We start from the raw sequence: 14,048 nt of genomic DNA, 5'->3' as shown, positions 1-14,048 counted from the left end.
TGTAAATAGCAAATTTATATAAAAAAGTCCTGATATAAAAATCAGAGTGGCCTGAAGATACCTAAATGACATTTAAACTGCTCGGAATTTGGCATACTTCCTTTAGTGTTGTGCTTATGATTTCATACAAAAATCTCCCCAAAGGTTTCACCAGATTAGTAGTCAGAACTTATTAGTTGACATGAACTATGGTCATATGGTCGTTGTTATACTGTGGATTCATTTTTATTCGTTGGATACCAATGTTCGTGGGTTTCGTGGGTACAAGTGAACCACGAATTTATATGTGTAACGAAATATATATTTTCTATGGCTTTTTGTGCACAAATTGACTAAACCATGAAATCAAATATCCACGAATATGCAAGTTTTCCTTTTTCCACGGAAATTGATACCAACGCATGTAATCTTTTGACGGATGATTACAACCGTTGTATAGCACCTTCAGAACCAAATTTAAAATAAGGGGTCGGGGCGGTTGGACAATCATTACTAGCATGAACATTCATATTAAGATTTTAGCGGGAGTTGTATAATAACATGTTGAATAAAGGTATGACAAGGTAAAATTATTTATATTTCCAAGTGTTTATCTGATACTTCATTATATGTAGGTTAAGTAATATGACAAACCATCAAACACACTTAAATCTCTTCTTCACTCCTTCAATTTGAGAGCATTGTGCTGATATACATTGCATGATAAACAAACCTCTTGGAGTAATTTGATACTAAGATTGTAAATTAAAAGTACATTTTCAAATTCTGCAAGTATTTACAAGGTGGTTTTCATTTAATTATGGATTACGTTTTGTTTTTAAAATTTATGATGAAATGTGGATCTTTACTTTGTTTGTTATTACACTTGACCGCTGCAATTACAGACAAAGCAGTTAATGCTTCATTACTCGATTATCAAACTGATCCGTTGGTTGCGATTTTTGATTTATCAAAAGCAAATGAAAGTGATAAGCTATATGTTGGTGAAGACACTAACACAAAAATGGATGCTATCAAAGATCATTTCAAGGATAAAGTTGGTGTAAACATTAATGACGAAATAAGAAAAATTGTTGAAGAAGTTTTATTAAAGAAAGGTAATTAATATGTGTAGTATAAAATATGTTTTACGAGTACATCTTTCAAAATTTATTTTCATCTGGATTTTTGTAGTCTGATCTATGTTTGACCCAGATCTTCTTGCATGTGCATCAATTCGAGAAAGGAGCCATTGGATATTCTCTCTCAATTTTTTATACATTTAACATTGGTTCGTTCTTCCTTTAAAAATTGTAAAAAATAACAAGGATTTTACAAGATTTATTAATATGGCCTTTTAACCTATGTATAGTAAAATTATGAAAAAAGTAGGAATTAATGGGGATTTTTTGTGATGTCACTACATGGATAGCACCAGAGGATTATGAATATCTGGCAAAAATTCAAAAAATAAGTGAGCGAACATCCTAAGCAGTACAAGATTTACAGATGCGCATTGAGAGAATAAGTGTCTTGTCAGAGATGTTTGTGGCCAAAATAATTGAAAATACGAAAACAAAAGTTGAAGAGCAAATAAAACCCAAAAAAATCAACTACTAGTAAGAGGACTTTAGGGTCATGATTATTAATAAGAAAATGATATGTCATAGATGTATACTTATTTACAAACCCCAAAAACTCTGATATGATTAATATTGTCGCTGTAAATGCATACCCTATATTGAAATCAAGGATATGAATCGAAGCAAAGTTTTTAATCAACATTGGAGCATCATGTCTTGAGGTTAATAAATAATTTATGATTCTATATTGGTTAGTTAAAATATCTATTGATCAAGTATATTAATTTTGGGAAATTAAACAATTACCTTATGGAGAGGCTTTTTCAAGTAATAGAACTCGATTGATACGAATTGAATTTTTTTTAGAAAATAAAGCATATAATTATTAAATATAATTAATAACTTTGATTTAACAAGAAGAGGAGATCCCCAAAAAAGGGTTGTATCCCAGTTAAATGGTATTATACCCAAAACGGGCATTAATTTACAGTGTTATCAAAATATAACTTCGGTTTTCAGGATATTTACTCTCGTGGCGAAAATATTTACAAAAACAGCAACGTTTTGACCAAGACACAGTGACTAAAAAGTCATGAGTAACAATTTTATGGCCACTTACCTTTATTCAGTTATCATTTGATCTATGTTCACAAAGGAAATATAAATAAAAAGTGTTGCAATTTGAATGAATGTATGCACCTTAACAGCAAATATTATGAAAATTAAAATTTTAAACATTTTTTATCACATACATTTCACCTAATTTTTACATGATTTAAAGTATCAAATTCATTAATGATCCCAAACCTAGACATAGGCCTTTGCGATTGTAGGAAACTAATGCAACTTTCTCCGACTCCGGTGTACGACTTCCCTATACATACAAGAAGATTAATCGTTTGTTTGATTGTTTGGGGTGTATAGATACACAATATCAGGTATATACATTCGCAATAAACTCATAAAAAAAAAAGAATAAAAAAATGTGAGGCAGACGCTCATTCGGCCTACCAAAGATTTACCTATGACGCCCGAATAAAAAGGTTAATAATGGTAAACACAGTACGTATCGAAGTTTAAGTTAACTTTTGATAACTGTTTGAGAGCAATGAAAACTTTTAAATTCAAATATGAACGTTAAAATTTCTTTGCATATTCGATAACCTTACAATAATTCGTCATATCGTCCAGTGGTGTAAGTAATTTATCGAGGTGTATTCGACTTCAATTTTGATTGAGGATGAGTGTCAGTTTTCCTGTCGAAGAGCGGTTCCACTATAAAAACACACTGGCTTATTTCATCAAACAATAACGGGACTTGTCACTTTTTAGCTTATACTGATTAAGGTGGCGTTGTACATCTACTATCAATTTATCTATCCATGGTTCATTTGTGGAATGTTGGAAACTTTTATCACATGTGGATCTCCTTACCCTCCCAGAGCACCTAAATCACCCCCAGTTTTTGGTGGGGTCGTTTTGCTAAGTCTTTAGTTTTCTATGTTGTGTCTTTTGTACTATTATTTGTCTGTTTGTCCTCGTCTTTCTTTTTTTTAGCCATGGCGGCGTTGTCAGTTTGTTTTTTATCTATGAGTTTGACTGTCCCTCTATTATCTTTCGCCCCTCTGTTATCATATGTTCATAGTCATCCCAGTCGACTAGAATTTAGAAAAAATTCTAAATTTGTTATTAACATATCTTTTTTTTAAACGCATTCAATAGTCAATCCTGTAAAGTTAATCATATGAAATGTATTGAACATCTAAATTCTAAAGACATGAATCAACATCACTAGTGGTGATGCAACATAACTTTAGAACACACTGGTAAAGATTAATTGGTTCGTTAAACTCCTTATAAAAATGGTCTGACATTTGCAAATATTTATATAGAACGGACTTTTCTTTGCATATTGGGATAAACTGTTTCATTTTAGTGATCATATTTATAAACTTATATATACAAAGTGTGCGTTTCTCTTTTGCACAAAGGGAGACAAATGGAACAAAAAATAAAGATATAAAAGGCATTCCATTCTTTTAGGTGATTCAAAAATAATATGTCTAGGAGATATAATTAAGCATCAGTAGGTAATCGATGTTCTAATGATATAAACAAAACATTAGCGAAACACAATATTATTCTAAACGAAGCGAAAACAGACGCGTTCATATGGTAAAAAAGTAAAATAACAAGCCAAAAAATACCTGAACTCTGTCAGAAAAATTCTAAACGGAAATTCCCTAATCAAATGGCAAAATCAAGGTTCATACACAACAAAGAATGGATAACTAATGCCATATTTATTTTGAATCATCCGTTGTGATAATCATATGGAATAACGGTTTAATTAGAGATCAGACAACTTTTCTGGTATGTAAAGACATAGGAAAGCGATAAAAAAAATCAAACTGAATGGAAATATTGTTATGTTTTGAGAGCTACAGTCTTGAAATAAAGGCTCTTATTTCAGATTGTTCTACTGCTGTGTGAGTTATTTTCAAAAAACATTTAATAAAAGTGTATTCAAGAAACCAATTTAAAACACAAAAACTTGAATATTCTTTTTATTGAACGGCATTAAATTTAAGGATACACTGTTCACATATTAAAAATGGGGGAAATAACATCTATCAAACTTCATTTAAAAGACATGATATTTTAGCAATCTATATTTCATATGATTCACTCCATGCGAAAAAGAATAAATGGAGTTTTTTAGAAACTTTATAGGACAACTTGTTAATAGAGCGTTGAATTATTTCAAAAAGATGATTTGATTTTAAGAAACATTAATAAATTAGTTAGTTCTGACCCGAGTTTGTCAGTTAAAATGTAAAAATATCTGAACTTCTGTATTAGGCAATTATGAAATCATATTTGTTTTAAACAATGCTAATGTGAACAAATTTAAAACCACGTTACACACTATAATCACATTTTTCATCATCTCTACCTATGCATTACGAAAGAGCACTCACAAGTTAAATGAAAGGAAATGGTAAAATTATGTCGACTTATCCTTGTAAAAGTTGAGTTAATTTATTTAACATTATACAGATCAACTGTTCTCAGTCGGGATTATACGCGTCGCCACTCTAAATACATTTTCTTGATGACTGCTTTGTGACAACATAATCAAGAGGCAAGTGAAGGCACTGACACTATATATGAACATATAAATAAACATTTGAGATAATACAGAGTTAATCTTTAAACTAAGGGATAGGGATTGCAGCACTGAAATATTATAATAGTACGTAGACGAAACGCGCATCTGGAGTAAATATAAAATTTGAATCCCGGTATCTATCTATGATGAGTTTATTCACTGACTAATCGTATGAGAAAACGTAACGGTGTTTTATAGTAAATGAAAAGGCTGCAACCAAAAATTATGAACACCATTTAGAATTTCATATATTTTTTTCGTTTTTGTACCTTTTGCGTGGACTGTTTCATGTATACATGTATGTGAAGATTTTACTCGTTTAAATTTGATTAGAACATTCAAGTTTGGGAATAAATTGCATTTTAATAAATTGAATAATATAATCAAATCAGCTATTTTTGATAATTCGTATGTAGAAAATTATTGTTTAAAATTATCGTTATTATTTTGAAAGAATATATACCATGCGCAAGTTTCATTTGATATTTATACGATTTTTGAAGGATATTACAACTACACTGACGCCGTGAAAAAGAATACTGATGCAATTTTGAGAATGCAAGATGATCAAAAGCAGATGTCAGCAAGATTTAACAGTCGTATAAAAATCATTTATACGACTGTTGAGAAAAAAGGTAAAGATATTATTAAGTAATTTTGTTTTAAAATGATAGCAATATAAATTAAAATTAGTACTTAAAGCGTAAATGTCTTAAATGTTTTGGAGCTATTCTGTCTAATAAGGATAAACAAAATAACGAAAATACGTAAAACGTCAATTATGTTTCATAGTGCTAAATACAAAAAGGATGAAACATTAAGATACACATGACCATTGCATACTTAAAATGTTTCTATCTAAATTTTTGAATCAAAGTTTATTATGTAGAATATTACGACGGGTGCCACTGTAGAGCAGGTACTGCTTACCCTTCCTGAGCACCTGAGATCACCCATAGTTTTTAGTGGGCCGGCCGGGTTCGTGTTGCTTATTCTTTTGTTTTCTATGTTGTGTCATGTGTACTATTATTTGTCTGTTTATCGTTATCATTTTTAGCCATGGTGTTGTCATTTTATTTTTGATTGATGAGTTTGACTGCCCCTCTGGTATCTTTCGTCCCCTCTTTTAAATCTCTTTTGAATGTGTTTCTAGATGGTTTTTTTTATATGATACTGTATAAGTATATATTACTGCCAATTAGATACATGTAACCAGCGACATGCGACAACACGAAGTAGATGTGAGCAACTTAAGGTCAACGTTCTGCTTTTTGCAATCAGCAAAAATAATGCGTCATAAGAAGCTATAAAAGACACCAACATTACAAAAACAAAAATGACGATAATGCTACATATAACCTTAAAAATAGAACGACATGTATTTGTTATATATTTTTTCAAGTCAAGATTATGTTGACAAAAGTCGATATGGGAAACATTCTGACTGCATTTGTTTGTCTTAATTAGTTTGGTTCGTGAAAATTTGGTTGATGGGTAAACCTTTACCATGTGAAATTTACCTCGAATATTGCTTGAGTAAAATTTCAATTTGTTCTGATTATGCAGATAATTATTTTTATCCTGTTTCAATGTATTATGTAACTGTTATTTGAATTCATTTTGTTTAATACTCACTCTAGACAAAATAAAAACAAAAATAAAATTGCAAGATTATATCTTTTAGTTTTTTTGATTCACCAAGGAAAGTTTGTAAATAACGAGCAAACACACTGCTTTAATGTCCTAAGTTGAATGATTTATGAAAAGAAGGGACAATGAAATACATGTAAGACTCATCTAAATGCTTCAGCTTTACATTGAAACGATACACATACCAATTAAAATAACTTGAAAGCTACTATTCTCTCTGTTACGCATAATGTGTTAATGTATCTATTGCAATACAATTCGAGTACTTTTAAAAGGTTGTATTGTTGTCATAATGCGGTCAGTGTATAGCATAATTATAATTCTACTATCCGTGTGTGTTTGCATAATATAAACATCGAATAACGTACAGTCATTGTTTAGAAACAATAACTGTACTGCGAATATTAGTCTTTAATATGCAGGAAATGATCTTTGATTCAAACCTAACATTATATTTCAGTACACTGTGAAAGATAATAAAGAAAAATATAGTCAATTTCAGACAAGTGTACACAATTTTCTTATTTTTATGAACATTCAAAACACTTTTTTTTCAGTAAAACCACGGGAATGCGCTGATGTTGACTTTTTAAAAGACGGTGTTTACGTAATTTACCCAAGAGGTGAAAATCAACCTAAACGTGCGTATTGTGTGTGGCAAGACAACAGAAAATGGACGGTTAGTTTTTATATTAAAAATAACCAAGCTTTGAATTCAAACCTTGATAACTCGTTAATGATTCGGATACATTTGTAGTGTTGTAAAAGCTTTCGAACTTCGAAACTCGTATTCATTTCAGTATTTGTGTTGCTGTATCATACACAGAACATGAAATATTATTGTGCGGCACAACATAGGAACAAACTGTAAACATCAGTTATAAATTGCTTCACTCACAAAATCAGATCTTATATGTAACTAAAAAACAAAGACACAACGTCAAAGGCATATGAGATTTACTAAAAGTAATTTCAAAGCCGATATCAACTAATTAATGAATCATTAGACTAAAGAATCAATCAGTACACATCCACCCAATGTAGTGTTAAAATGTCAGAAACAATCTGAAAAAACATGACCTCGATCAATGTCATACTATTAGTTCACAATATTGACAGGATGTGCATTCATTAAATTTCATAAATGTACATCATTCGTTCTTAGGTAAGTTTTCAGATATAGAATAAATCGATGTTAGTGTCAATTAAAACAACATTCAGATATCTTACCACAGTTTCAAATACGTATATATTTACATTAAGTCTATTAAGAGGATAATTGCTCATATCTAAACTCACTGGCTATATAAACAGTATCATCGTAAAATTAGGAAGTGATATCTAGTTTCTGATATGAATTCTACTGGTATATGCCTGTTTTATGATAAATCTTACATTCAACATTCAGCAATATGGCTAACAAATACTATTTGGTTGCTTATACCATCAGGGAGGAAATCAATAACATAACAATATAGTAGTATTTGAAAATGGGGTAAATACACTTTTATGCGGCCAAGCTTAGGAAAGGTAGCGCGACGTAATCAGTCAAACAAACTTATTAGATTAACTCGTAAAGGAACGATCGTTTTCATTGGCTAATTCAAAACTTCGCCCTCACACCTGCGAAAATAAAACCCGCGTACTATAAGTTGAATGGACTGATCAGTATACACGTAGCCGGTCAAGGTTGTTATAACCTCCATCGTCGTATTCACGTACATTATTGTGTTCTTGATTATCCCATAGCAATTCTAGCTATTCAATGATACATGTATGTGCATGTAAAATTCATTGAATTTATAATTTTGTGCACTAGTAAAATTTTAAACTTTAAAATCTTCAGGTTTCACATCGAAAATATTTAATTCAACTTTCTCATCTCAGTAGTTTCTGGATAAAGAGATCTACCATTTTATTTTGATGGGAGGGTGGACTTTGATGAAACAGTTAGTTCTTTTTTCTAAGTTGTATTCTCTATCCTTTCTTTTTATTTTTATGCTATTTGGTCCTGCCTTTTTAGTTTTTATTAGTTTGTATGTTTTTTTTGTTTTTTTTTCCATAAATCGTTATTGGGCCTTTTTGCCAAGTTGCTCATCCTGCCTTTTTATATCTTTCGCAAGTTTTAGGTATTCGACTAAGAATAGTGTGATTTTTTTTGTAATTCAGTTTACTTAATTTTGAGAAAAAATCCCGAAATTTTAAGTAAATTCAGACCATGTAACCAACCATATTTTGTTTAGAGAAAAATAGAGATGGCAAACCATGGCACAGTGGAAAGATATGTACTTTATAAACTCCAGCGATATACTTAATGAATTTTATAAGATAACTGTTTTTGTTAAAATTCGAACGTAGATTATATATTTGTAAATATCTAAATAGTAACAAAGAAAACAATCAGTTTTTAAAAGCGTGCTTATTCATTGAATGTATTGATAAAAAGGTGGACCCCTTTTAGTACATGATTCAGTCATACTTATTTAATAATTTCTTAATATTTCGTTTATCAGTTTATTTTACATGTATGATTTTGTATTTCATTTTAAATACGCATGCATACTTCACGTCACTTTGGCGGTTAGTTAAACAATATTATGCATATCACTTTCTTACGGTATTAAATTAAAGGAGATGTTTTTAGCCAATTTAAATCGAAAACAGTACATTTATATTGTTCCTTATAAACTAAGATAAGAATTGTTTTTTAGTTCCTTACATACAAAAGAAATTTTTTTTGCCTATGTAACATTTCAGTGAATCCTTTTTCCACCAAAATGCCTTCACTGAATTCATTTGAATTTCGTGGTGATCATGGTAGTACATTGCATACTACGTCTTCATTCACGTGCACAAATTATAAGATTATTGTTGTTTTGTTTCTATATTTCGGGGACAATTTGCTCCGTTTATGATACGTAAATTCCTAATGACCAAACACTTAGCTACTGTGTAACTTCCTGTATCTTCGTTTTATAGCATGAAAACATTAAAATAGGAATATGTTACCCATTATAACTTTTTGAAATTATTGTAATAGATCAGCATTATGAGATCCTTATTATAAGTAACTACGACATTGAAAGAAATTAAAAGTGGTTACTTAATCATGAATAAAAGCGGCACATGTATTTTATTTTATCCTTACATGTTTCATAATGCGGTGCATTATGTACACGATAATTATGTTGCTGCAGTAAAATATTTCGACACAACAATTTGAAATTCACAAACTTTTTATCTAATTCTTTTGACCAAAGATTTGTAAACTAAACATTGTCAAATCCTTGTTTTCGTAGTAACATAGTACATTTCATAGTCAGTCACCTGTGTCAATTCACGTGCAAACTACAAACGTTGTTTTATTTGAATCTTTCGGCCAATGAAATGAGACGTTACAAGTTGTTAGTTTGTGATACGCCAGAATGTTATCAATGAACTATCAAGCGCTAAAGTTGACTGCATTTTAGTGTGTAAGTCAAAGTAAATATAGAAGATTGGCTATCTATTTCACCTGACATAAAACAATAGAACAAAATGTGCAGGCATCAAAAGGGGTGGCCTTTAAATAAGCTTAAGACAATCAAATTTTGCATATTACTAAGACAAAAAAAGAGAAGAAAACAAGAAAAAAGTAAGACCAAAGATATGTTCATTTTAGTTATTCCTTAATTTTCGGTGTAAATTTTTGTTCAATGTTGTTTTTGGGCAACTTTAGAAAATTGAATTGTTAACGTATTTATGAGACCTTCAACAAAGATCAGATTATCAACAAAATGGATATCATGATTTTTCTTCAATTCATTGATGTGGCGTTTTGTGAAGAAGTTCTGTAAAACTGGTACTAGGGACCGTCTCAAACATGCAGTGAGGTGAGAAGATTTTGATTCTTAGTGATTCGTGACATAAAGAACAACAAAAACAGCTATGTAATTCTCGTATCGTGGTTTTTAGACATGAGGAGATGTTACATGTAGCAGTGATGACACAATGTGGAAGGATTGTTTATCAGTAACGTGAAATAGAATGGCGGCATTTATCAAGCTTAATTTCGTTAGGGAAACCTAGTTTTAAATTGGTAAAGGGAGGAATAAATCAGAAATGTTACGACAAACAGATTATCGGATTCGTGTTAAAACTATCTTAAGGAATCAGCAGCGGACACAGAGTTCGCTGCTCTCAGTAATTAAAATAACCAGAAAGTGGCTCGCTGCTGATATTCTATAAGATCAACATACAGAAATCCCAATAATCACTACTTACGAAGGGCAAACACTCGGTAAATAATGCAGAGATTGCGTACTAGCACATCATTTCTGATAATGCTTGTTTTTGAGGTGTATGAAGTATGAATGCAACATATACACAGGCGTATACATATCTGGGCATATGATCGTGTTACTTTTATTAAAAACATGTACTGGTTGATTAAACAAGTACCAAAACATAAACATTTGCATGTGATACGAGTAAATGTCGATAATTGTATGTATTTCTGTGCAGCTTTTTTTTTTAAATAATCACATTTTCTCATATTTTCAATATCAGAAGAGATTGTCAATAGCAACCATATCACTATTATATATATATTTTAGGTAATCCAACGACGTTTTGACTTCTCAGTTGATTTCTATAGATCATGGAACGAATACAAAGAAGGATTCGGGACAGCTTCCGGAGAACATTGGTTAGGTAACACACTTACCAAATAATGTATAGATTTATGTTTATATTTCGTTATAGTATTCTTTTTTTGTCTTTTGAAATGATTACGTTCAGTGTTTAGTCTATTTTTAGTAATATCCATTTGACATTGCTCGGAACTTATACATCCTGTCATTGTGTTATCTTTTTATGGTAAATTTGTGTATTCTTTTCTTTCGATTTACTAATGTGCTTTGTCTATATGCCTTTTTGTTTTTCTTTGTATAGATATTGAATGACGTCCATTATTACTGAACTAGTGAACATATTTGTTTAGGGGCCAGCTGAAGGACTCCTCCGGTTGCGGGAGTTAATCGGTGCATTGAAGATCCATTGGTTGCCTTCGACTGTTGTCTGCTATATGGTCGTTGTCTTTTTGTCTGTTTGACACATCCCCCATTTCAATTATCAATTTTAATTAATAATAGTTTGCTGTCATAGTGATTAAGATGATAATACAATGTTGACTGCTTTGTCCCTTTTTTTGACATTTTTAACTATTACGTTTTTTAGAGGTTCAGCTAGTTAATAAACAATGTTTAATCCACCATTTTGAACATGAGAAAATGTCTTTACCAAGTCAGTAACATGACTATTGTAATGTATTCGTTTTGTGTTTAAGCTTTAGATTTCTCATTTGATTATTGATTTTCAGTTTTAAATTTTCATATTAGCTCGGTATTTTTGTTATTTTATTTTTTTATCATCACCCAAAGCATAAAATGTATACAAATTTCATATGAAATGTGCTTATTTACTGAAATATACATATGATTGCTTGCTTCTGGTTATTATCATGATTGTTGTCTGATTTTCTCATCGTTATTTGTCAACACTTGATAAATGTGGGATATTTAAAGTTGACACTCGCTTGAGATGTAAACAAGCAAAATAGTGCCAAAAGATAAAACAAAAGGAGGCATTAGTTAAAATAAAACCAATTTGTTATAGAACAAATTAAGGACTTTCCATATGATATTAGATTAACTGTTTTGAAAAGTATCACAAGAAAGATAACTATAACAATAAAGGTTTGAGAACACAGGTAGCTTACCGGATTTTATAACGAAGTTGTACAATTTCTTTTCAATTTTAGACTAACTTTAAATTTTCGTAAACTTTGTATTTACAGGAAATGAGTTTATTCACTCGATATCGACAAATGGACGACACAGAGTGAAATTCATCTTGGGTAAGGATGGAACCAAAAAATATGCAGAATACTCAAATTTCCGAATCAAAGACGAAAAGAATAAATACAAGTTAAAAGTATCTGGCTATAGCGGAACTGCTGGTATGTTATCAAAATAGATATTGAAATCTTCAATGGTAAAGCAATTGGATTTCAGAATAATTCTTCTTATATGATATTAAGATTAAAATCTTAACGGCTTTTGTAATCTGGAAATATTATTTCAATGCTAAATTTAATTGATTTTTAAAAATCAACAGCATTACAAGATGTGTAGGATCTCTCAGATAATAACTCATCAAAAGTTTCAGGCTTGAAACTTTTAAAGCCAGTCGCATGTTTCGTTTGTACAAAACTTAACAGTGGCGCTTGAATAGTTGTAAGGTTAATTTTACAGAATATGAAAGTCGAACCGAAAAGCTAGGTCAACACAACATTACTGACTACTGAAATGGTCATACCTGCAATTACATCGAGCCAATTGTTGTATTATAAAGATGTATCATAATAAAACTCATGATAGAACCCCCGTTCAGTATGATACTCGACTTATAAAATATTGCTCATGCTCGGATTACATATTCTGCAACAGCTCACCTCAATAATCAATCACTGTATTGATATTTAGTTTTATACACCTCGTATAGCGAAAAGAGAAACACTTACCTTGATAAGACATCATGAAAAAACTGGTAACTGTGTGTTTGAACGGTTTATAGTTAAAATATTTTATTAATTTCGTATTTTGATAGTTTTTGTCTTTTAAAGGCGATTCCATTGACAGTGTGGATTCCCAAGGGAGAGCAAATGGACAGAAATTTTCAACATATGACAGGGACAATGATAATAATAAGAGGTCTAATTGTGCAATCATGAATGAAGGTGGATGGTGGTATAATTCATGTGACTATGCCAGTCTGAATGACATGGACAGTTATAAAATAAGTTGGTATTTTCATATGGGGTTTCACTTGGATACATCAATTGTTATGATAACCAAAGTATGAAAATGGCGGTAAAATGTTACATTCTGTAAGAATAGGTTCAAAACATTCGGGAAACACATTAACAATAATTATCTTTACTTTACGAACGTATGAAAAATGTACAGCTTTGTGTTTAGATTTGAAAGAAGTAAACCTTTGTTGGTTAATATCCTTGTACTGTTTTGTGGTGAAATGTTGTCTTATTGCAATAAAACACGGGGCTTATTTCAATCTGTATGTGTTTGTCTAAAACTACTTGAAAAGTTCTCATATGTTTCAAAATGAAACAATCTTATTTGTTTATTTCATGTTATCTATTCTATAGCAGACTTCGTGCGCCTTCCTTAGTAAAGTTAAAGTCTAAATAGTCTACAGGTCTAGTCAACAAATCCGAATAATGTATTTCTCGGTTTTGTCGTTAGTTAATATAACTAATCCACATTTGTTCGACCATATTAACGTCAACACTTAACTATAGTACAATACGATTTCTCACACATTATGCGATATAAATAAACATAACCAGTGTTTGAACCAAGGTAACGACAAAAAACGTCTCGTCTCTCACTAAAAAAAAAATCATCGGAAGATACCAGGACCATGTTGCTATTTTGTATTGACTTCACAAATAATACATGATGTTCTTGAAGTCTAGATTCTAGATAATGGGATAGGTTATCATGCATTCAAACTTTGTGTTATTTTGCTTTTGTTGTTTTTGTACTTTTTTCTTTAAGTTTTGTATATGTGCTTTATCTATATGCCATTGTTTTTTTTTTGTG

The 14,048-nt window shown here is 30.8% G+C and overlaps 1 protein-coding gene across 1 annotated transcript; it reads left to right on the top strand.

Annotated features, from left to right (window-relative positions):
• Window positions 1-719: 719 nt before the first annotated feature.
• On the top strand, window positions 720-13,497 carry LOC143042475 (angiopoietin-1-like). Its single transcript, XM_076214781.1, has 6 exons — window positions 720-1,097; window positions 5,238-5,369; window positions 6,942-7,063; window positions 10,980-11,076; window positions 12,221-12,382; window positions 13,049-13,497. The coding sequence occupies exons 1-6, from the start codon at window positions 800-802 to the stop codon at window positions 13,285-13,287; spliced, it is 1,050 nt and encodes a 349-aa protein (XP_076070896.1). The 5' UTR covers window positions 720-799; the 3' UTR covers window positions 13,288-13,497.
• The last annotated feature ends 551 nt before the right edge of the window (window positions 13,498-14,048 follow it).

Source organism: Mytilus galloprovincialis, chromosome 8 (genome assembly GCF_965363235.1).
Source record: "Mytilus galloprovincialis chromosome 8, xbMytGall1.hap1.1, whole genome shotgun sequence".
Lineage (NCBI taxonomy): Eukaryota > Metazoa > Mollusca > Bivalvia > Mytilida > Mytilidae > Mytilus > Mytilus galloprovincialis.
This window is presented reverse-complemented; position numbering and strand designations above follow the sequence as displayed.

What these genes read in the sequence shown, in the direction of transcription:
- LOC143042475 (XM_076214781.1), top strand. Translation starts at nt 800, where the DNA reads ATGGATTACGTTTTGTTTTTAAAATTTATGATGAAATGTGGATCTTTA. An exon ending in TTCCGGAGAACATTGGTTAG is followed by an intron (nt 11,077 to 12,220) that starts GTAACACACTTA and finishes TTGTATTTACAG; the next exon opens with GAAATGAGTTTATTCACTCG. An exon ending in TGGCTATAGCGGAACTGCTG is followed by an intron (nt 12,383 to 13,048) that starts GTATGTTATCAA and finishes TGTCTTTTAAAG; the next exon opens with GCGATTCCATTGACAGTGTG.